At 32.6% G+C, this 25960-nt stretch overlaps 1 protein-coding gene across 1 annotated transcript; it reads right to left on the bottom strand.

The window, feature by feature from the left end:
- Positions 1 to 794: 794 nt before the first annotated feature.
- Positions 795 to 25476, bottom strand: LOC105324148 (uncharacterized). Its single transcript, XM_020065389.3, has 7 exons — positions 25171 to 25476; positions 15285 to 15354; positions 11951 to 12131; positions 9954 to 10165; positions 6478 to 6720; positions 2577 to 2645; positions 795 to 2198 (listed from the first exon to the last, which is right to left on the bottom strand). Exons 1-7 carry the CDS (start codon positions 25171 to 25173, stop codon positions 1951 to 1953), a joined length of 1026 nt encoding a protein of 341 aa, XP_019920948.3. The 5' UTR covers positions 25174 to 25476; the 3' UTR covers positions 795 to 1950.
- Positions 25477 to 25960: the final 484 nt, after the last annotated feature.

Here is a 25960-nt window from a genome sequence, read left to right as displayed (position 1 = left end):
AGGATTCAAATTTTATTAAAATTTCAATTCAAATTTAAATAACAATTATACACTGTCGTGTTCAACTCGTAACATTTCAAATCTAGAGGAAAAACTGCAATATTTGGTAAGTAAATCATGCTCACAAAAGAGTTCAGTATGATAGATAATCCAAAAAAGACAAATATTTTTTGAGTTTCACGGAAAAAATCAGCCAGTTGACCATGTTCAATATATTCAATCAAATGCAATACTGACCATGTGCTATCAACAATCCGTAATTGTTTATTATTTAAATCAAGTTAAACGTCACTTCCGTTTTCAAGAAACTGGTAGAGAAACTGGACGTTATCCCCATTATGTACGTATTTTTACAAGAATGGTATCGTTTTGGGTAAATTTGATACACATAAATGATAACATAATGTAGAATTATTTATATACATCTGTATAATAAATATACTAACAAGAGGCCCTTGGGGCCACATCGCTCACCAGAGCAAGAATGACTTTAAATGGGCGTTCAAAAGATATTGTGCCATATGGCCCCTCGGTATTCGAATTTTACACTTATTTTTGCATACGCGTAATCTTTGACATTGTAACTTTATGGAATACTTTTTTATTTACCGAGAATAAGAAAATCCTACGCAAGATATAAAACTAACCATTTGGTAGGGGTACAATGTTAACTTCCTATTTCCTATATTTTTGTTCTGCCCCCCCCCCTCCCCCACTTCATAAAGCGATCAAAATATATGAGAGCATATAAGTACATTTTCTTCCTGAACTACTTAATAGTTATTGTTTTAAAAAAAAACCACAAGAGATGTTTGTGAAACACTTATGCCCCCTCCCTTGGAAACACCTACAAAGAAAATGAACGTTAACTGCAAATAATTGGATTTTTTTAAGTCAAAGGGGCATAACTGTGTCGAAAATTGCTCAATCGTACCCCATATCTATCTTAAACTAGATATTATCATAATTAATCCGTATACCAAATTTCACTTCAATATGTGCAACTTCTGCGAAGAAAATGAACGAAAACTGCAAATAAACAGAATTTATTTACGTCCAAGGGGCATTACTCTGTCGAAAATTGACTTGGTTATGATAAATATATTGATGCATAAGAAGTATATAAATGGGTGAAAAAGTATGCAATTTTGGATAAAACAATATTTTTTTCCACAAAATTAAATTCAGTAAATATAAACAAATGCTCGGAGTTGATTCGAACTCATGATCTGCAGTTCATAAGCTTAATACCATAACCAATTAGCTAAAACAATATTCAACTACATCTATTGATACAATTTAACAAAACGTCGTTCATTAAATTTCCCTTTTGTGACGTAGTGTCTTAAAAAGTATCTATAATGAATAATAAATTCGGTTAATTTTATACGTTCTATATAGAGGACATTAATGTTAAATCGATGTGTTTTGTATCAATACATCGTAGGCACAAAATAACATTGCAATGTATAAACACATGTACATCTAAAATGGGGCAGGGAAAAACGATAAATGCAAGTGCCTATTCTCCCACCTTCTGCCATCAGTTTGTATTATAAAAAAATTACTTATGTGTTTGAATGAATAGTTTATCTTGTATAATATTCTGCTCTACATATTATATGTTGAAGTTGGTTTTAACATATGCTTTTTACAGTAACGGTTACAGTATTTTGATTTTTGTTCTACTTGACTTATTGGTATGTACTAGATATAATGTACATCAATGTTTATATTTTTTGATCAGGATATAATCATATTCTGATCAATAAAAATTTTCAACACATTTGTGAGTTTGTTTGATGTGTACACTGTAGGTAAGAGAATGAGGAGGCATAAAATGATACAATTGTATAATGTAACACGTAAGAACTTGTCGGACCTTTTTGTTAGGATCCTAATCCTAATGTAGACGGCTGCAACCAATGCATTGGAACCTGTTTGAAATATTCAGCTGTCCTCCGACCTTTTACATTTGTTTTGGATTCCTCTGACGACGTTGATACAGTCGGATAACATGATGACTCCAAACACGACAGAGATGACCGTCACCCCGACGATGCCGATGTTCTTGGCCGACTGCCGCTCGTCGGGGGCGCTGGTTAACGTCCGGATATACTGGTTGGTCTCCTTCTTGTTCACCGTCAAGTTTTTTTGAATGTTTTCTATTTTTTCTTGTATGATTTCTTGGGTAATCTCTATTCAAAGAAAAAAAACCTAGCAATATAACTATAAGCCCTTCCACCACAGCTTTGGTATTGCTCAATATGCGAATTAATGCACCGGTGAATCAATAGTTTTGTTCGCTGGCAAATAGTTAAATTACCACAGTTTATTATGTTAATAGCATACTTAATATTTTGGCAATCATTTCAAAAACCCTACAAATACCCAACCCCATCTTATCAATCTGTCCCTCAAAAGAGGAGATATCGTCAAACGGCAGTGGGCGATTGCTCTCTTTACCCAATTAATTTAAAATATTTTATAAGCTCCAATAACATTTTTTAGCATTTATTAATGCATAATGTAGATAAGCACTTTAATAGGGACAAACAGATCAGTTTTCGTATTACCTGGACACCATTCTTTAAATGGTTTAGCAGCGGCCGGCGATGGTGGGGTTGGATGGTAAATGAAGAGTCCTTAAAAAGAAAGAAAAATTGACATATTTTGTGCCAAGATATGTTTAAAATGATTCACATATTTAGAAAAGTGGAATATTTATAATGTCTCAATCCTCGTACATTGTACATGTATCAACATTCAGACACATGAACTTCAAAAAGCGTGTGCTGATAAGTTCCTTGACAGATTGTTGAATCTGAAACTGTTTTATATGTATTTACTTCATAATTTTAACGAGGGAGTGAAAAAAAACTTAGTTAAAATGTATATGGTTATGTCATTCAGAAAAAAGGAGCAATATGTCACATTAGTCGGTACCAAGTTGACATTTTTACGAGACATTTTCCAAATAATCATATATTAGGCCAATTGATAGAACACTGCTATGAGAGTTAATATCTACTTCTGTTTTTAGTGTGTCTAACAGACAGTTGAGAAATCTACATTAAAATATATATACCCATTACTTTAAAAGCAATATAATTCTCCTAACGCATGAATAAAAAATGACAATAACAAACTGTCAACCATCTCGAAAATCCAGAAAGCAAGATACAAATTCAAAGCAGAGCAACACGGGCCTCTGAAAAGATAGAGATGGGATCAGGTGCCAAGGAGGACTAAGCATGCTCTGCCGAACGGTCGCACCCGCCGTGTGCTCATTGTCAAGGGCATAAAAATCGGAAGAAACCGTAGTCTGTTCGGTGAATAAATAATGGTTTAACAAAGATGGACAACGTCAGTCAGGATGTGTCTTATTGAAACATTAAACTAGCTGACAAGGTCATTGTATCGACCATAGAAATTACGTAAAGATGAGTTTAGTTGAGGTTCTTGATATTCTTGTTTCAACAACTTGTTTGTTAGTAGCTTACCTCGTTTAAGAAACTCTTCGTATTTAGAGCACGTTCTTGCATAACAAATAGGCTGAGAGACATAAACCCCATAAGCAGGTGATGATGGTAAATGTCTACATAAGTAAAGGAAGTTGACGATGGAAAATCTAAAATCATCACGTTTATCATATACAGTTCTGTTTTAGGTAACTTTTAGCGTCTTTTTCTACCAAAATATCAAAGTATAAAACTTGTGGTATCTTTTAATATTTCAAGGTCACTGGGATATATTGAGTTAACAACTGTACATATCCGTACATATTTTATCTACATATTGCTTCATAACCGATTCATACTTTCAACAACCTGTACATGAATCTGAATGCCCGGTTATTTCATAAAAAGGGGAACAAACAATTTTCTACATTAATGCGAACATTGTTTTGAACTCCCTTGTTCAGAAGAACATATTTTATCACAATACAAGTTTATAATTAGTTCATAGCTCTACAGAAACAGCCAGACTGAAATCTACACACCCTGTTTATGGATTGATCGAAACCTAAAACGACCTAAAAAAAAATAACGGGCTGCACGAAATACTCGGTAATCATAATGATGTCAGACTCAAAGTCTCCCAGGAGACGATTTGGCTGTATCTTTTAGCTAACGCTCTTATGTACATTTACAGTAATTAAGTGAATTTTGCTTATTTTTACACTCACTTCTATTACTTAGTGTAAAGAAAGACGTTTATATAGACAATAAAATGCTTTCTTTAATAATTTATGCAGGTTATGAGGGTAGCGATCATTGCAGAAAAAAATTACAAAACCAGCTTATGTGGGTAATGTATTTTCTCTGAAATTTCGCTACCTTCATATCCCGAATTAATCACCAAAGAAAGCATTTTATTGTTTAAATGAATTGTACTGGTGAAATTTAACACAGCATTCTTAGATTTCCAAGGTATTAGTGATTTTTTTTATAAATAATATTTATCGAAAATGGCGGTTTTCAAGAAATTGCCTGATTCTAAACGTTTAGATTAAATTCATTCTGTTTTAAAAAGGCAGTTTTTTTAACTACATGCAATGAGGAATTCTTTTTTTTCATAAAGCGTGAAGTCCGCCACATTTGTATGTGGAACCATTATCAAAATTATTTCATGGTCGTATAAAAGTTACTACATACTTTCCTGATAAAATTCTACACTGCTTTATGTACAATGATGCATGCAAAATAAGATTTACACCGAACTCTTTAACTTCGAATTTTTCCATTTTATGTTCAACAATTTTAGGAAAAATAGCATAGGAGCTAAAACACCTTCTTTAATATAGATTCCAAAATTCTTAAAGCTAAGTTAAAGTCTGTTAAAACAGAGACTAACTTTAAATGACACCAGATATTTTAATGACAATGAGAATCAGAGAGAATGCTAACTCGTCGCATATTTTTTCTTTGTGCTACCTATTTCCCGTATAGCAAATGTTACATTATCCTCTTTGACATTCCATTTCATTCTTTAAACTTCAACAACAGCGTCCTTGTCTAACACCTCATATTTTCTGGCATATTCCTTAAGGACTTATTTAGTTTGAGCCCCATGTTTAAACGTTGAATCCAGCCTTGGCAAATATAGATCGAGTCTGACTGTAGGAAGAATTAAGCACTTCTTTTTTCCGAAAGCCTGAACTAATGTTGTCAACATATAGATCTTCTGTTTTCTTTGGTGTCAATATAGATGTTTTCCTTTAAATTCTTCAGCATATCATTCAAGATAAATGGAGAACAAATTGCTCCAAATATACAGATCTAAATCTGTAGTCCAATAACTATCCATTAGGATTTGTTGTGGGGGGGGGGGGCATCAACCCAAAAGAATCTTGTAACGTCTCTGTCTTCTTGTGGTTCTACATTAAAAAATGCTTTTTAATGTCCGTTATCACTGCGTATTTGCTGAGACGAAATCTTAGTAATATTGAAGCAATATTGATGAATTGGTGAGGAAAGTTCATCAAACATGCATTCAGAGTGCAGCGTATCACTGCAGCGTATCACTACAGCTACAGTCGTATTGTCCTTCTGACATATTTTGATTTTAGCATTAAAAATATATATCGAAAGGTTCATTTCATACCACACTTACCAGTGGAAAAGGATCCAGTCACTACTTCCATACGAATAGCATACTGCCCGTCTAACATATTTTAGTTTTAGCAAAAAAAATGCATTATGATTATTTAACTATGCATTATGACTACTCTAGTATGATTATTTAACTATGCATTATGACTACTCTAGTAGTCATAATTCATATATATATATATATATATATATATATATATATATATATATATATATATATATATATATATATATATATATATAGTCATATCAGATCTTTTGAGTTAATCTTTTAAATAAATCCACATCTCTACTTTTCAGCAATTATTTCTCCATGTTGGAACAACAAATCTGGTTCTTTCTTAGGGCGATCTATAATATTGATTGTTCTTTGATACGCCTTGTTTTTTTGTAGGCAATGTAGGCTGTGTTATAGGCCTCTTGATCACTGTAATGGATGATATTTACATTTTCCAGTGTCTTTGTCTGTAAAAGCACTGCAAATCAATCTTTGTAACGAATTTTCAAATACATTTACATTTCATCATTTCTGACGTATAGTTGGGCACAAGCGTGGCTAGCATAATCATACGAAAAGTAAAGCTTTCAATACATTGAAATTTAATATTTGATTGAACAAGTGTTATAAAATATATAGATGTAATAATATGGCACCATTTTTTAATATTAGGTTATTAAAAACAGTCGGGCGTGATAAAATGTATCATTATGATTAAACCTTTTTGGCGTTTTTGGATTTGATCATCTCATAATACTAAAAATCATTTTTTTTTATCCTTATATAACCACAACGATTTTAGAAGAAGTCATGATTAAATATAATTATTATCCAAGGTAGATGCTTAACAACTGAAAACCATACCTTTGTGGTCGATAAACACCGTTCCTCTTCCAAAGTAACACCGGGATGTTTCATGCTTGTACATATATTCTTTGCAGAATGATGAGTATTCTATAGCATAACATCTAGATTCTTTCAAACAACCCGATTTGCACTCTTCTAGGGTTATTAAAGAAGCGTTCTTACTCCTCAACTCACATATTCCATTCGGTATATCACTTACGACCGATGTTATCCCATTTTTCATCATACAATTTTCCAAATCTGCAATGAGAGTAACGTTGTTAATAATTAATTTAATTACTGTAACAGCTCTTGGAAGTTGCTTTTCACCCATTGAATGAAATAATAGGTTTATAAGTGTGTTTAAATGATTTTTACTTGTTACACAAATACCACTGTAAATCAATATCAATAAAGACTTTTATCTTACAATCATCAGTTTAAACAATAGAGTACATAAAGGATGCATATGGCTATTTCTAATAGCAAAATATTGCTGCTACATTGTTCTCTAGCTGTACATCAGCCAGTATGTTACCCGAGTTACTCAGACCTGCCCCATGGGAAGTGAATTCCAAAATAAATAACTAGTAAACAAAACAACTTTAATATACATACATGTAGTTGTCTGATGAGCCGACATGGCTGAAAGCGCTACAGTTAACAATTTATTTAATTTAAACAGTCGTAATTTTTGCCGTACAAGGACTTAAACAAATGTAAAAAAAATGGGACAAATCAATCACTTGAAGAGAGATGAATCCTTAACAGAATTTATCTGGAATAATTATCTTTTTACATACAAAGCAAAACAATTGTCCTTTAAATACGATTAAATGTGGTATTTTATTTGCAAAAGATACGTTTGATGTAGATGGGAATTTACATGTTGTAAATTATTTTTCATCATGGAGAAGAACATTTTTTTTTTGTGAGTAAATTATGATAAGAACTTTTTTTAGGAATTATATAGATAGATTTGATTAAATAAGTATATTGTTCATATGCAAAATACATAAATGTACAACAAAATGCAAGGTTTTTCTTTAAAGTTTGCCATAATAAAAAAAAAAGAATGAAATTTTATTAATTCTATTTTTGTGAATATAAAATTTAAGAGATCTGTATTGAAAACAGATAGAACAAATTGTTTAATATCTATCGGCTGGAAACATTAGGAAAAATATCTGTCATCAAAAAATAAAATACATGCATGATAAGAGAGTTGCTAAATTCAATTATAAGTTATTAAACTGTATACTTTTATTTAATTTTAGTGTAAGTAAGTGAAATAAAGATGTATCAGCCGAATGTAAATTTTGTCAAATGATCGAAGACTTATTTAGTTGTAAATTAGTAAAACACACATTGCAAGAGGTGGAATTTTCTTTTCAATTTTGAAATATCATGGGAAATATTAGTTTTAGGATTCTATTATGAAAAGAATGTCAAAACATTGAATAATATATAGAATATTTAATTTTTTGGGGATAAATCATTTAAATCTGGAAAATTGTGTTTTTAAAAAAAGCTGGAAGCAATACACTTACTGATTATATGTATTTTGATTTGAGTAATTATATGTAACTTTATGTTTGTTAAGCATACATAATTTTCATTCTACTTTCTGGAGGCTAAGACCCTCAGTTTGAAGACATGGGGAGAAGTTCAGTGGACTCTAGAGTTGACTTTAACCCTTTGTCTGCGTGGAAAAGATTATACGATGTATTTTGTATACAGTTCTGTTCCGTTACATTTTCGATTTACAGTTTATCGATGATTTGACACGAATTTCCATCCCGGAATTTAGTAGAATTTTATTCCCTTCTTCTATGTAAGCACATGTACCACATCCTCAGATCGCCGCATTTTTTTTAACGAATGGAACTTCTTCCCGCATTGTAAATCGGGCATTGGTTAACAAGTGTTTAAGATTCGGTGCTTGTCGTCGGCTTCTGATAATGACTTCCGAAGGTAGTAAATTTTTCATATTTTCTAACTGTTCTAAAATAGAATAAAGTCTTTCTGCGTCTTTTAGAACAGCCCTATTCGTTGGATTGTGGGTTACAGCAAAAGCAAGTTTCCCCTCGTTGTTGGAATCATTGGAAAACCGGCAAACATAGAATTTGTGATGCTCTTTTTATTCTAGCGTTAATTAATTTTATCGAGTATTTCTGTCGTTGAAGAAATATATTTAATTCTTCCAAATGTTTAGAACGTAAGGTTTTGGCCGTGATAGTTTTATAGATTCTCCGTGCCATGTTAAACGGAATATTGCGTTGAAAGTGGGACGGATGGCACGATCTAAAATCCAGACATTGGTGCGTGTCCATGGGATTGAATTATAAATCCGTTGTATTTAGGTACTAAGATCGGCATCCAACACTGCTGATATTCTTTCAAAAAGAATTTTCTCTAAATACCCCATCACTAAGTTGGCATATTATATGGGCGCAACTTTTGTCCCCAAGCATAGCGGTTTATTTTATTTGCAAATAGAATTCCTCGTCAATGTTAGTTATTGTTCTCCTGAACTAATTTTGGTCCTTCAAGAATTGTCTAATAATAAGTATAAAAAATGTCAGTCAGCATACAACCCAGACTGACAAGGTCACAAGCATAGAACTTACGAAAAGTTGACTTCAATCGAGACTGTTGATAGACCTTAAAGTCTTAAAGTCTAATTTTTGCCCCCTCAACAGAGTAACACTTTTATTCTTAAAAATAATACTAAAGAGAACTTATTTAGCAGTAAATAAAATTCAATAAGATGATTAAGAGCATGATTGTGTTTAATTCACAATAACGCATTTTTTATTTCTTTACGTCAAGCGAGTTCTTCAAATTTAAAGAAATTAAACAAAGATATAAAAAAAATATTTACCAGGTTCATTAGAATCGAACACCAACTTCAACATACTTATTTTCGAAGAACTCCTCGATAACCGCTACATCATGTTTTAACCATTTAAAAAACAAACTTGATCATCTTGAAAATTGAAAGAAGAAAACTTACTTTTTACCATAGATTGGGTCTTGGTGCCATTTTTTGGAAAATTGAAAAACATAAACTTTTCATGCTTTATCAGTATATGTTCTTTAAAAAATGGTGTGATTACCCACTCTATAAAATAATTTGGTCTGAACATCCGATTTCATCAGCATTTCGTTGCTAAATAAACGTATAATATCCATATTTTGATGTCTAAATATCAATTAAATTTGAAGTAACATTTTTAAGATTTTTGCAATACTGAATGTAAATGAATACATAAGTTTAACAAATGTAACAAAAATGATATTCATAAGAAAAAAATATGTGGATTTTTCAAATGGACTTAGTTGGTTTTATCCCTAGGCTTATTCCCCCACGTTCTTGGGGTATGGTTGTATAAAATAACTTATATTAATAATTTATTACACAAAAAAAAAACCAAAAAAACTAAAAAACACACAAAAGAAACCAGCAAGCTGGTCAAATCGCTATTACTCACCAGTAGTCATACTTTCACAAAGAAACGCCCTGTCTGTACTACAATTATCTGCATAGAACTTTTTGTCTGTGTAGTTATAGTAGAGACATAGTATATCGTCCTCTGCTGCGGTCACTATGTTAAACGTAGGATCTAGACTCCGACAGTTTTGTTGCATGGTTTCATTGTTGGAAGACCGTCGAAACCCCTCAATCCATACGCCTTGTAAATCTCTATTCAAATAAAGTCAAAACATTTCAGATTCTACAAAAGTCCTTTTTTAATAATAATAAACAAAATATATCGTATATTGCTTAATTAGTATTGTCTATTCCAGGTTCTCGTTCCTAACAATATGTTTTTTTCTAAACTACATTCATTCAGTAGAGTTATTTAAACAGTAAAATACTTTCTTTGGAAGCTAACGCGGGTTATGTATTTTTTTCTGCAATGTCGTCACATTCATATCCCGCATGAAACATCATCTCTTATAACATATTAATGAATTGATCGTAATAGGTAGGTACAATTAGCTAAATTATTGTTAATATTCATCAGTACGTTAGATAAAAGAAAAAGTCAAATCGTCTCTTATGGGAATTTCGAGTCAGGCATCATGATTACTTCGTACAGTCCGTGATTTTTCTGTTGCTGAAAGTTTCGACGAATCGATAAACGGAGCATACAGATTTCAGTCCTGTCAGTTTCAACAGAGCTATGAAGTACAATCATTTTTTAAAAAGAAATTTAGGGAATCATACTTGGTGGATGTAAATACACTGGTGCATATATCGTGCCACGTTTCCTATATCACGATTCGCGGCACGATTGAAATCGCGGTTTTAATCGTAGAGTAATCGTATCAAATCTCAAACGATCTTGAGGTATGTCGTGGCAATCGTCTTAAGCGTAGAACATTTTTGATCGTCAAAACAAAATCCTGGGATTAACACGGTTAATTTTCAATCGAAATTATTCGTTATTATCGTAATAGATCGCCCTACATCGTTTTTAAGCACTTCACGTCGCATTTTATCGTGCCCCTAATCGTATTGAGCAGGATCAGTCTTGATGAAGGCAAACACTAAGCTGCGCTGCGTTCATTTGCGATTTGCTAATATTGTCAAAAAATGGTCAGGGAGGCGAAATGAATTTATTGTTGGGTCAAATGGTAGCACATATCGTGATCACCTTTAATCTTGATCTTGAAAAGAATTGCCATCATTATCATTCTGCATAGCAACAAAGCATATCATGTCCTGCTAAATGTATCGTAACGTATAAAAAAATATACACGTAGACAACCCTCTCAAATCGTGATGTTCGGATCATATCGAGATCCAATAGGGAATTCTGTCTTGACAATATCATCTGAACATATTTTTTTTTCGAATCAAAAATATTGATAAGATCGTGACAGATCGCGTCACCTAAAATATTTCTAGTACTGTTGCCTTTTTCTATCAAAGCTCAACAAATCGCATATGGACGTATCGACTCTTATCCCCTCATACCTAATCCTAGAGTTATAGATAACGATCAGTTATAATACGATTTGTCAGTCGTAGTTTCGTAACGAATCGCACGACAGTGGGATTCCAGCATTGACCCAGCAATTCTTTCTTGCAAAAAAAAACAGCTTAAAAAGTCTTCGGTGAATTTGAATTGCAAATGACATGGAAGTAGTAAAAAAAAGTTGATATTATCTTCCGAGAACGTTCAAATGGATAAAAGAAATTAGACTTTTCCATTGTATATCCCTGTGAGAAACTTGTGTTTCACTCTTGTCAATATCTCCGAACAACTGGAGATGAAATATCAAAGAGGCTTCTTTGACTTTTTTCTTTTATTGTTTTAACTTCAAATATTCTAAGCTGTAAGGTGTGCTTGGTTGTATTTTTTTTTAATCAAATCATCAAGAAGCGATGGCAATGGGAATTCAGGACAGACTAATAAAATATAAATGTTTAGGACGAAGAGTTCTTAATTATAATTATCAAATTAAACGATGTACGTACGTTTTCACCTCAAGCTGTTCGATAAGTTTCTCTACGTCTAACAACACTAGATCTACAAGCTGTATTTCTATTTGGGAAGATATTTTCGCTAAAGTTTTGTTTTCTCCGGCACACACGTCATAAGCTGTGTGCCATGAAGCCTTTGGAAAATGCACCCGGTAACGGCATTTTGGATCTGATTCTAAAAAAAGAATACAAATATTATCTATAAGCGTAAAGAATCGATACATATCAGATGTGAGTATTATTTGCTTTAAGCTCAAAACAGCATTTTGTCAGCTAAAAATTGCATCCAGCTAAAAGTTTTATTGCGGGATTTGACCAGAAACATTAATAATCAGGACCGATCAAAAGTATAGAGTTAAATACAGCAATCGAGTTAATATGAGAAGGCAAGTGATTTAGCCTTAACTCATTAATTCATAGTCAGATTTTAATTTTAGGTGTTTGTTTTCTTCAAAATTATTAAAAACATACATCGTCAATAGTTATCGAATAAACAAAAATCATTCTACATCTTACATTTATTTAATGTGGATTGCATTTTTCTTAATAAAAAGAATAAAATGTTATTAAACACTATATTTTGGTTTATTAAGGTCTTCCGTTTCCAACGGAAGACCTTATTGTTATTCTTCGGTTTCTTTTTCCCTATTATTATTATTATTTTAATTTTTTTTCTTACAAATTTTGTGCACGCGATTTCTCATAAACAGCTCGACCGATTTTCATGAAACTTTCAGATCTGATAGATAATGATCTAAACCTTATAGGTTTTTTATCATATTGATGACGTCACTTCCGTTTTTGAGAATTTGACGTTTTAGCGATTTTTAGAGGGGTCGCTTGTCCCTCTACGTTCTCCTAAACTATAAAAGATATTGAGTTCAAACTTTCAGGGATAGTAGACAAAAGATTGTAGATTTGCAATTTTATTTTCATTTTGATCTGACTTAAAAGGCCCCGAAGCTCGCCTGGACCCAAAAATTGAGATGGAAAAAAAGTCGTCATTTTTTCCGGTTTTCTTTGATTATCTTTTTTCTAAAAAATATTTTGTTAAAACATGTAAAGTAAAAAAAAGTTTGTATTTACAAGACCTTTTCTTTGAAATCAAGAAAAAGGGGCTGGCCCCTCAAATAAGGGGACCAAAGGGCTCTAAAGTCTTAATCTGTAGCCCTTTACTGTAAGATATTTTGTGAAAGGTTATAGAAGCAAATATGTTCATCTCACAGTTATGTATCCAAGCAATGTAATGATTTTATTATGTGTTACGTAATTAAGGGTTTTTAAGGGCCAAAAGTCCAAAATTTCGATCACCCATATCTCTGAAAGAAAAAATATTTTGTAATGCAATACAGAAGAAAAGTTGTTCAAATTAATGTTTTTAATAATATGCAACCTTCAAAATTTCGTTAAACGGCCCCTATACGGATATAAGGGATCGGCCCCTAAAACCTTCTTTCTAATATATCTCTAGAACGGTAACGATTTTCTTAACAATTGTTGAACAAAAATTGTTTAGAATTAAATGTCCTTTCATTTAATATCAAGAAAAAGGGGCTGGCCCCTTAAAAAAGGGGACCAAAGGGCTCTAAAGTCTTTAATCTGTAGCCCTTTACTGAAAGATATTTTGTGAAATGTTATAGAAGCAAATATGTTTATCTCACAGTTATGTATCCAAGCAATGTAATGGTTTTATTATGTGTTACGTAATTAAGGGATTTTTGAGGGGCCAAACGTCCAAAATTTTGATCACCCATATCTCGGAACGAAAAAATATTTTCTAATGCAATACAGAAAAAAAGTTGTTCAAAAAAATGTTCTCAACAATATGCAACCTTCAAAGTTTCGCTAAATGGCCCCTAAAAGGAGATAAGGGATCGGCCCCTAACACCTTCTTTCTCATATATCTCCAGAATGGTAACGAATTTCTATACACTTGTTGAGCATAATTTGTTCAGAATTAAATGGCCTTTCATTTGATATCAAGAAAAAGGGGCTGGCCCCTCAAAAAAGGGGACCAAAGGGCTCTAAAAACTTTAATCTGTAGCCCTTAACAGAGATATTTTGTGAAAGGTTATAGAAGCAAATATGTTTATCTAAAAGTTATGTATCCAAGTAATGTTATGATTTTATCATGTGTTATGTAATTAGGGGTTTTTAGGGGCCAAAAGTCCAAACTTTTAATCACCCATATCCCAGAAAGGAAAAATATTTTGTAATGCAGTACAGAAGAAAAGTTGTTCAAAATGATGTACTTAACAAATGCAACCTTCAAAATTTCGTCAAACGGCCCCTTTAAGGGGATAAGGGATCGGCCCCTAAAATCTTCTTTCTCGTATATTTCCAGAACGGTAACAAATTTCTTAACTTTTGTTGAACAAAATTTGTTTAGAGTTAAATGGCCTTTCATTTGATATCAAGAAAAAGGGGCTGGCCCCTTAAATTAGGGGATGAAAGGGCTCTAAAATCTTTTATCTATAGCCCTTTAATGAGAGTCATTTTGTGAATGGTTATTAAAGCTAGATTAGGTATAATACGTTTATCTATCCTAACAATATAATGATTTCCTCTTGTGTTACCCAATAAGGGTTTTTAGGGACCAGAGGTGAACATGGTTAATCTTTTTCATCTAAATTGGAAGAAATGCAAGTATTTAAAACAGCAATGTAAGAGAACCTATAAAAAGCGATACAATAAAGCATTAGTACTTCACTCTTTTTTCCATATCATGTTTTGTGGTCAAAAATCAAAGTCGATGATGTCATATTTCCTTCTAAAAATCGGACGGAAGACCTCCTCGTTGCTCGCAACGAGATCGTATCTAGTTCTTGTTATTTTCGTCCATTTATATAGTTCTATTGTATGTTATAGCGAAAAAGTTCTGTAAGTATAGTGTTATCAATAGTTTACAAATTAAAGTGGAGCCAGGAAAATGCTATTAATGACTATTCAAATTAGCCAATTACATTGTTATCACAAACATGCTTAAATCGAGATGTTGATCAATACAAACTACCCAATATCCACGATCCTGATCAAATGCCTCTATTAATTAGCTAATGATGTCATCTAAATGTAACTCAAAAGTAAAAAAAACCAATCAATGCACAATAAGATAACAGCGTGACATGCATTTTCCTTCATCAATAATCAACATTTTGCATCGACATCATTTAGCATTTAACACTTTAAGTTGAGCCAAAACACCATTTATGCAAACCCTCAATGTACGAGCTTGGGGAAGATCGCGTTGTTTACAAAACCAATGGTTTAAGTCACATACATTACTGACACTAGACTTTTCCTCGTGTACTATCTAGGTTTTACGTACCTTGTAGATTACTGAGCGCTTTTCGTCCAATTGTACATAAAATCAACAGAACAGGAACAACGTCATACATCTGTAAACAATGAATGTGTTCATGTATATGCTAAACAACAAATTAACTTTCAATTTATAATCATATGACAAAAGTCAAGCTTATTATTTATTATCCAATTATCGTTTGTCTTGTATACAAAAATATCAATAATATATCACTCTGTAAACTGGTAAATTATACTGTATAATTTATTCTATGATTATTTTATAACACCACTTCTTGACTTTGTATTTTGGAGAGGGTTTATATAGGCTTTGCCTGTTGCGTAATCCATTTGATTACTCAAAAAAAAAAATGTTTAAATTAACATATCTGTAAACAGAACCAAGACATAGAATTCAGCACCTATTTTATTGATCACAATTATATGCAGTAAAACACACTTATAACGAAGTGCCAGGGACGGGCGATTTTACTTCGTTATAAGCGTAATTCGTTTAATCTGCCAAGTTTACAACATATATTAAAGTCACTGGGAATGAAAATCACTTTGCTGTAAGCGTCAATTCATTATAAGCGTGTTTGCAATAACCTTATTTTACTATATAAATAGTGCCTTTGTGGGAGGGTAAATGTTGAAATTGACATCCCAAGAAAACCATTGTTAACCGACGCGAAGCGGAGCTTGCCAATGGTTTTCGAGGGGTGTCAATTGTATTTATTGCTATTTATTTTATTATACTGAATGTCTTATTTTTAAAGACAATTTTACTGCTTTTATATAGAAATGGAGTGCATTCCACGGCGAACTGTACGTGCATGTAACAATTCGTTGTGTTGCCCGTTTCAAAGTGTGGTGCTAACGCATAGCAATAAATCGCGTCTAAACCAATGAGATTTCAGTATTCAACATAAAAGTATAATAATGTAGAATAGCAAATTTTAAGACGATGCAAGTATGATTATACAGTTATCAAATGAGTATGATCATATATGAGTATGATTATACAGCTGGGTACAAGGGCATCAATTGATATGTTGGAACTGTAATGCATGTGTTGCCCAAGACCGAGTGCCACGTTTTTGTCTGAAGGTCCAACAAATCATATGTAGTGCGAATCCAGTAAACAACTGTTTTGTTATACCCTTCGCAACATATGCTTATGTAACGTTTTTGAGTTCTTTTTAATTCGGCTGCTCTACCTGAGCTATGATAAATATAATCAATTTTCTCAATCACAAATTTAAATCAACAATATGTTCACGATCCCTTTCTTCTCTCTGGAGTGCGAGCGCCTTTCTATTGCGCTCTTATGTATTACCGCACTATAAAAGTGCACAACCCCGAATAAAATAGAGGTAATGCCAAATCGACTATCTTATAGATACAAAGCTTTATTTTCAGGTCTCGAAAGCCTTATTCAGGCACGTAAGACATAGCTTTTACTATTACCTTATTTTCCTCGTTCACCAGTCGACTTCGACTCCAAGACTGACTCTCAACGTCTGTCTCCGCTTTATATACCCTTCTGTCACGTGACAAAAGACTCGGAGAACAGTACGGAGTTCAGAACAGGAAGTCACAAAACATACTCTAGAGAACAGAAAGGGATTATTGCTTTTCATTAACTACTTCCGCTTCACTTATATAATTTAGGTAGCAGCCATTCATTCATGCTGCTGGGTCATTCTGTCCCGCTATAATCTGACTAATGTATTAGTTCTGACGTTGAGGTCCAACACTGTTTATCTTCTACCGACAGATCTGTGAAAACTACTTGAATATTTATAAGCATACAAAGATAACGAGTAGTTAATTGTTTAAGTTGGAGACTGTCTCATTAAACATTTCCAGTTACTAATAATTCATTATCTTTTTATACGTTGAGGTCGAATATATTGCTATTTTAAGGGGCATGGTCACGATTTTAGATTTTAGTAAAATATTATTTCAATTTTTGATTTTAATGTTGACAATGCTTCAGTAAAGCATTTTTAGTAAGCAACCAAAAATTTGAGTGTCATTCGTTGAGTTACAGAGCTAACAATTCTTTTGTATGTAAACAGACCTTTTGTTTACATTTGGAATGTTGAGGTAAATATTCAAGTTTAAGACCTAAAATAAATGTGTTAAAATAAATAAGAAAATTGACAAATCAGCTTGAAAAAACATGACACGCGCCTTGTTTATATGCCAAAGAATTGTGAGCCTTGTATTTTGCTTATAATACGACTGACTCTCAAATTTCATTTGATCGTTAAAATGCATTTTTAAAGCCTTGTAAATGATAAAACAGAAAATAAGAATTTTACCAAAATCGTGACAATGCCCCTTTAAAACTTCTCATTTAAAAGTCTATAACTATGAATGCTTCTAGGATATCTGATACACAATCCAATAAATATACAAGTTAGAGGCAAATAATCGATAAGGTTTTTTTTAAGTCCAATGGTGCGTTTAAACAAAAAAGAGACTGAAGAAACAATCGTTAATGACGAATGCAAAATGTAAATGCATTGTGCACCAACAACCATTATAGCCTCGGCAGTTTGATTTCCGATTTAAGGTGAACCATCCTTCCACGAATACGTGCTGGCTGGGTTTGTCAATTTGCCTATTGAGGTTGGGAAACTATCTGAAGGTTACTTTAACGGAGTGGTAACAAACTGATCTTCAAACGGCGCACAAATCCTTTTCTCTGTATGCACGGGTTTATGTGTCTCAAGCGGGATACGGGATTCCCTTTGATTGCACCCAGTGTACAAATAAGTCATTTTTGAGAGAGTTCTGCTTTTAGAATCAGATATGTTTTTATATGCATGCTCTTGATTCTGTTATGGTGGATATAATGATACCTAGACCAGCAAACGTGAATAAGCATTAATTAAGTTGATAAAGTTACTATTTTATTTGTGTGTTTGATATTTGTTCTTTTCCTTTATACTATGTATTTATATAATATGCCTCCCACCTGTACCCACATTATTGTAAAGTACTGTTAAATTGTATGCTATGGCAATGTATGTAATGTATACGCCAACGAACTACTACTACTAATTAAATAAATGAAATTATTATCGTCGCCTGTAAACATAAAAACATCTATGTAATTCCTACAGTTTTAATATCAAATTATATTTTTGTCAACATGTTTTTTTTTATAGCTAAAGTTCTTTTATTCATTTATAGAAATTGAAAATAAGATTCAAGAAATGGTATCATTTGCTAAAAAACTTATTAATCCCAACATAAGAATTTTCATTATTATTATTTTTTACATATATTGTTTATCTTGTGTCTTTTGCAGTATTTCAAATATTTCGGGACTTAATTTAACCGGCGAACGGATAATGCTAAAGGTGGTCGCAATAATAAGGCTCAACTCTATAATTATGTACATGTACAAAAGCATACTGTTTATACATTAATTGAAAACTACACAAATAGTACTAGTATGGTTAACCACAACAGGTTTTGTATTAGTCATTCTTAAAACAAACATTAAAAATCTCATTACATAATGTCCTTAATAACATTAAATGTTTGGAAGATGTTTTGTTATTTCATATGTATACATGCATTCATAATACGTGTTTAATATGTGAGATTAAGGAGGGTCCTCAAAACATTCAAGATAATTTGCGTGTTTGTTGCAAAAGTATAAAAAATAAAAAGAAATATGAATAATAACATGAACATAGCAGTCAATAGCAGATATGTCTAACATGTAGTATGTGTTATTAGTCAATAGCAGATTTGTCTTAGTATGAGTTATTACTCTATAGCAGATATGTCTGAGTATGTGTCATTAGTCTATAGCAGATATGTCTGAGTATGTGTTATTAGTCTATAGCAGATTTGTCTGAGTATGTGTTATTGGTCTATAGTAGATATGCCTGTGTATGTGTTATTGTTCTATAGTAGATATGTCTGTGTATGTGTTATTAGTCTATAGTAGATATGCCTGTGTATGTGTTATTAGTCTATAGCAGATATGCCTGTGTATATGTTATTAGTCTATAGCAGATATGTCTGTGTGTGTGTTATTAGTCTATAGCAGATATGCCTGAATATGTGTTATTAGTCTATAGCAGATATGTCTCAGTATGTGTAATTAGTCTATAGGAAATACATGTATGTCTAAGAATGTGTTACTAGTATTGTTTACCTAGACTATGCATCTATTTATATTTTGCCTCTAAGCCGTTTGGTTTTGAGCTTATAAGCTCAACAAAAATCAGCAACACTTTCATTACCATGAGATCGTCAGTATGATTTCACGGTACGCTGACTGATACATCCCATTATCGTGACAGACCCGTTTGTTACCCGATATAACAAGATGAGCTGGAATCATTGAGAGATATGTATGTAGATTTTATGCATTTGATGCATTTTGTACAAGACACTGAGCGTGTCAGAATGAGAAAACGTATTCATTATAATCACCAAAACGAAAGAAAGCCACATCGCTTGATCAAACTCTAATTACGTTGTATAATAATGCGAGCGATTTTTTCAAATGAAACATTACTCGATAATTTTTGCACTTTCTGACTAATAAAATGTGTTTTCTAGAACTTTTATGATATTTAATTTGGTTGCTTATTACGACACCATCCATCTTTCTCATTCTTCTGTTGGTCTATATGTTTCATTATTTAGCCATAGTGTTTTTATCTTTCTAGTCACTGTATTCGATCTTTCTTTTTTTTTTATCAAATAGTCTTTTCCGTCAAAGAGACAAATATTGATCAACAGTTTACATGCTGTTTTATTCTTCTGATGTTCAATTCATTAATACAATTATAAACACGTGTCGAACAAATATATTAAAGAAATGTGAATTAAAGATTTGGCAGAAAAGGCTCTTTCGAAAATAATGAAATACTCCCTTTATGTTTTAACCATTTCCAAGCATTTTTCAAGGAATTGGCAAGTTAAAAACTGATATGCTTTTAGGCCTACATGCGGGTAAATTTGCCTTTAAAAATCTTCCACAGTCTTAAATTCTGTGAAAGACTTTTTGTAAGATATTAATGTCAAACCTATTTAATTTAACATATTTTTCTTAAATCATTTAATGTAGCTGTTTCTGCGTGTGTTGTGCGACCATGAGACTGTTGCTCAACGTGTCTCATGTAATCTTGCAACGTTTTACTATCATTGCAAGATTTATCGGTTTCAGTTTTCATGCTTCGCCAAAAGTATATACTGGATATTTGGTTATTTTCGCCCCGTGTAATTTTCGCTTTTACTTACGGTTTTGCCTCGTCTTGAATTCGTCCCAATTATGTAGTGGTTAAAGAGAGATACTTGTAATATGAGACATTGGAATTTTAAAAGTCTTAATCCGCTTACTGAGAAAAAGATCGCAATAATCGAAAATGAAACGGGGCAAATACCCCTTATACAGTAAACACTGTACAAGCATATCTGTTTCAGACCACAATTGACCTTGATTTTGCTTTTGTCATCTTCTTGAGCGGTATCTTCTCTTGCATCCTACTGACAACGATTTCTACTAAAGAGCGTCGGAAACGGGCGGTGCATGTATGTACCAGTATACCCCCTCTGACTCGTACGAGCATTCGTACGATGAAACGCATGATCGGATAAGCCTCGCTCGTCCTATCGCACCGGCGCACGTTCAGTCGTCCGATCATCTGGTCTTTCGTGCGATCCTATCGCATTATCTTGCAACACTCGCTTTCATTGTAAAACAGTCGCATATAGACGCAAGATATATCGCAAGATTCGAATTCAATGCGTTTACATCACACAACGGTCGCTCTGAATCGTGCGAGTTTCGTACGAGTATTTTTTCATATGCGATTATTTTGGCAATAGTTTACGAACCATATCTAATTTTTTCGGTTGCACGAATATTTTGTCGCCTCTGATCGTGCGCCAATTGTGAAAGAGGCTTTACCTGATATTAAATGGTTGTTATATGTATTTCCTTTTTTATGAATTGGAATCCCAATTTAAAAAAAAGAAAAGTTAAATCAACAAAACGAACACCTTTAAAAAATTACAGGAAATTCAAACTATGCATTAATATCTTTTCTCCTAATGACGATGGAAAAGAAGATAAATGGAAGTTAATCAAATGTCTTCTTTTTATAAGAACTAGAAAAGAGGATTTAAAAAAAATTAAGAATTCGTATCTGCAATTCTTGATAAAACTTTCGCAATTGACATTTCTATTATTCTTGTAAAAGCTTCACGCTTAAAATTAAAAAAAAATTACCATGTAGTTTACATAACATCTTCTTCTGAGAACAAAACAAAACGTTTGTTATTATGTCCGTTAAACTCTTTACAAATAATGTAGAGGTCATGGCCTTCTGTGCCTGTTCAGGTCTTAAACTCTGATATGTCCGTATAGCAACCATCTTGGTCTTAGTAAGAATTGTTTTGTCCACTCTCAGCAAAGTAAGACGAACTCTAAATGCAAGGTTATAATGTTTACAGAGTTCTCTATCAAGCTTTAGAAAATACTGGCCCAAAATAAGGAGTTTGAATCCTGGATGAGACCAATATGGCAATATACTGAACATGTATAAGATTTGAACATATATTCTTTTCTTCTTTTATATGTAGACAAGTTGGAAAACATCTTTCTCATTTGGATGAAGATCATTTTCCGAAACATGTTTTATTTTAAGCAATGGTCCTAGATTTCATAATACCGATGGACCAGCCACTGAGAAAATTTGATAACGACATATCTCAGATATATTTTTGAGAATTATGAAAATAGTTTGTTCATATTTTATTTATACTGTGGAGTATGGGCCATTAATTCAAGAAATTAAGGGCAGTGATCCATGTACAGTGTACTTTAAGATACACTTGAACTTAATTTACTCGAAGATGTCGTCTTTGCTTTTTTGTGACAAGCAATGAAATGTCACGTTTTTTGTGTGTGGGTTTTGTTTATCTCAGTGTTGGATTTCTCTTTATCTCAATGTTGCATTTCCAGCTGCCTCATATAGAAATGAACTTAAGCATATGAAATAATTTATAACATGCATATTGATCAGTTAGATTGTACAAGGTAGGGCACAGTTATAGCAAATTTTAGAATACTCAAGCCTACAATAAAAATCGATCTGCATGAGATATTAAAAGATATGAAAGATAAACAAATAAAACTTTAATTTGCGTCTGGCAATGCATAACACGGTATACACGTATTATAGATAAAATCAACAGAAATGATGAGTAATAAATGTTATTGTTTTACGAGTTTTTCTCATGTAATGAACTTTGTGGGCTAATTAATGCTAATTTATTTTCATTTTATCTATATCAGCAATAAAAAGATTCGTCTTTTGTCAAGTGTAACAGCCGCTCTTTTTTCCTATAAATTTTACAGAGTGATATGTCATTCAATGAAAATAAATTACGTTACGTAGCTACAAGTGAATTCAATATATTTCATATATTAACAAGCATTCTGAGAGTATTGCATAAGCAATACACGTCCCCTACCGGTTTGTATTATTCTATGAAAGCTTCCAAGCACACAACTATTTCAGAGCTATTGTAAACGAGATGTCATGCTTTAATCAGTGTTAAAGAACAGAGGAAATTAAAACTATATAGTTGATAGAAATTAAATACAAAATAGGTAAAATCATCTCCTGTAATTTCGCCAAGCCTATTCTGTATTCGCTGGTAAAAATTTGTGAAAACAATGCACTGTTATGCAGAATATCATTTCTTACCGTCTTCTGTAGCTGTACCCCGAATCAAACCAAACAGTTAAACAGCCTAACCCGACAACGAACCCGATTGTAATAATACAAAAAAAACCCTGCCGATAAATCTACAACACAATGCTTGACACTATTTTACAGAATTTATTTGTTTGTTAGATATGATAAAAGGAATGGTACAAGTAGCGCACGATATTATTACTGACTACATACTGGCCTCGTTTATTCAATACACACCGAACCCGATAACGAACCCGAACATTAAAAAAATGGAATATAAAAAATTAATTTTCTCGAAAATATGTCAATCAGACGCTACAAAAGTGTAAACTTGATCTGTAGTTTTACATTTTGAAGCTGTTCAGCAAGTTTCATATTATTCCTCAATTGCATAAAGAAAAAAAGTGTGGAAAACTGAAGTGGGACAGACAGACGAACGGACGGACGGACAGACAGACGGACGGACTGACGGACGCAGATTAAAAGGTATAGTCCCCTCCGGTGAAACCGGAAGGGGACTGATAAAGAGATAGGCTAGCGTTTTTGACGTGTCTGGATATGAAGAGTGTACACTGTGTGTCCGTTGGGTGCATTTGCTGATGAGGAAACATTGCTTGCATAAAGTATTAACCATTTTCATGGCGTATTAACAGTTTGCATTATGTATTAACAATCTGCATTGCGTAATCACAATTCGTTATCGAGCTTAACCTTCCTCCCAACATTACACCGTTGATCGATAACGTATATTCTCTCTCAAGAGAATGTTACTTGATTCTAACGCCGTAATCTATTTCAAATATCATATCATGTTTAATAATTTGAATACTAGCATATGACAATTTTAACTAAAAAAAACAATCAGCTACATTTAAATAAAATTATATTGATTGTTATTTCTGATGGCACACTGTCTGACTTAATGTGTCGCTATAGTTTATTTTCAGTTTGAACGCGCATTTTCACTGGTCAGATATGAACAAGTTTACCTTGTAATCGTAACACTAGTTGGTTAAAACGTTCCAAGATAACTTATGTTAACCAAAAAAAGATAATACTAAGGGATTCCTATCTTTTGATAACCACGCAGTTTTCAATTTTTATAATAATTGGGACTGGCATTTGAGCAGTATGTAATACATGTACAAACGGTCATATGGCAACACCAATGATATAACCATCCCACTGGAAAATACTTATTTCAAACAAATTAATCTACAAATAGTTTCCGGCTGTGCCAAAAAAAAAAAAAAAAAATACGAAGCTCGTTCGAACCCCTGATTTTTTCCGGTTTCTGTGGCTTGCGAAACTGCTTCATTTACTGCGGTAGGTGGTTTGGACATTTTTAAAATGGATTTTCATTTCAAAATGTCTCAGACAGAGAAGACAACATTTGTGACATTTCTCTCTCTCCTCTCTCTCTCTCTCTCTCTCTATTATTAATACTAAATAGGGCTGCTTAAGCATTAGGAGGAAGCTTAATTTTGATATGCTACGCAAATGTAATGATTATTTTAGAGACGACAGATAATGAAATGGTTGCGACTTAATTTATTCAATGCATATTGTATGTATTTGTACATTAGATTAACTTATTTATCTCATACAAATGTTACAATATCCTAGTATTTGATATCTTACAACATTATATGTATACTTAAAATGACGTTTTCTTTTGTCTACAAGATTTACAATTATTCACAAATGTTTTCATTGATATCATCATTCTAATTCTAATTGGGGGAAAAAATAAAAAAAATTGATTGCAAAGCTCAATTTCCGAGTGTGGGAATTTAAGACTAATCACACCAATAATTTTCAAACTTGTCATGCCACATATATCTCTAAACAAACAGTCCCTTGATTGCATAGTTAAGTACCTTGAGTGAGGGAATTAAAAAAATATTAATAATACCGTGTTAAAGTGTCAATTTGAATTTAGTGGGTAGGTAAATAATACAAAATTTAAAGTATGACAACTATTGAAAATTGTGTATCTACACTTATCCCATGTACCCAGAATTTTACAGTTTGATCCACGCTGTAATTTAGAACCTTACTTCGCCTTCAAGTAAAGTTTATATCTCTCACCAAACAGCTTCCGGACTCATTCTATAAGTGAGTGAATTAAAGGAAAATGGTACACACTATAAATAAGAGACTTACCATGTCACCGAGATATATCACTGATCAAGCCGCTGGACATCAAAACCCTTCGGCAAAGCTACCCACTGCACATCTCATACAGCTGCAATATACATGGTAAAACTCCTGCGATGTGAGACAATCGGGCTCTGCAAGAGGGTAAAATTTTAATATTTAATGTTATTCATCTCTCTGTCATACTTCATAAATCATTCGACCATTTCCCGCGTGTAGTCGATAATTCAGAAACCGAAAAATACTATTTCATTATTTTGTCTTCGAATTGCTATAAATGTTCACATGAGCGAGTTGCTTTCAGCGTGTTCAATTATTTGATCTGAAACGGCTGTTTCTGTAATACAAAACGCAATTTGTTATGGGCAATCAATATCAAAGGATTCTGTGTTAACTAGAAATTGTAATTGCGAATTGATGGTGAATCTTCCGGAACAAAATTTTGTCATGAATAAAAAATAAACAATGCAATAGTTTCCCCATTGGTACTAAATTAGCATACAAAAAAAAGACTTTGATACTTTATGCAATTGGCAATTTAGACAATAAAACATTATATATTCTCTTTCTTTAAATAAAGAAATCATTCTTGATTCGCCCATGCGATGTATAGAAAAATTTGATTAAATGTCGAACTTATAAAAAATAAAAACGTCAGTCTACTTAATTTTCTATTTATTGGAACAAAAGATGTCGGGATATATGAACCTCTAAATGATTTACAGGATAGGAACTCGATTATACTTTTTTTTTTGCTGCCAGCGGATCGACTTAAATTTGACACTCTCTATAAAAT

This window comes from Magallana gigas, chromosome 10, assembly GCF_963853765.1.
Source record: "Magallana gigas chromosome 10, xbMagGiga1.1, whole genome shotgun sequence".
Classification (NCBI taxonomy): Eukaryota; Metazoa; Mollusca; class Bivalvia; order Ostreida; family Ostreidae; genus Magallana; species Magallana gigas.
This window is presented reverse-complemented; position numbering and strand designations above follow the sequence as displayed.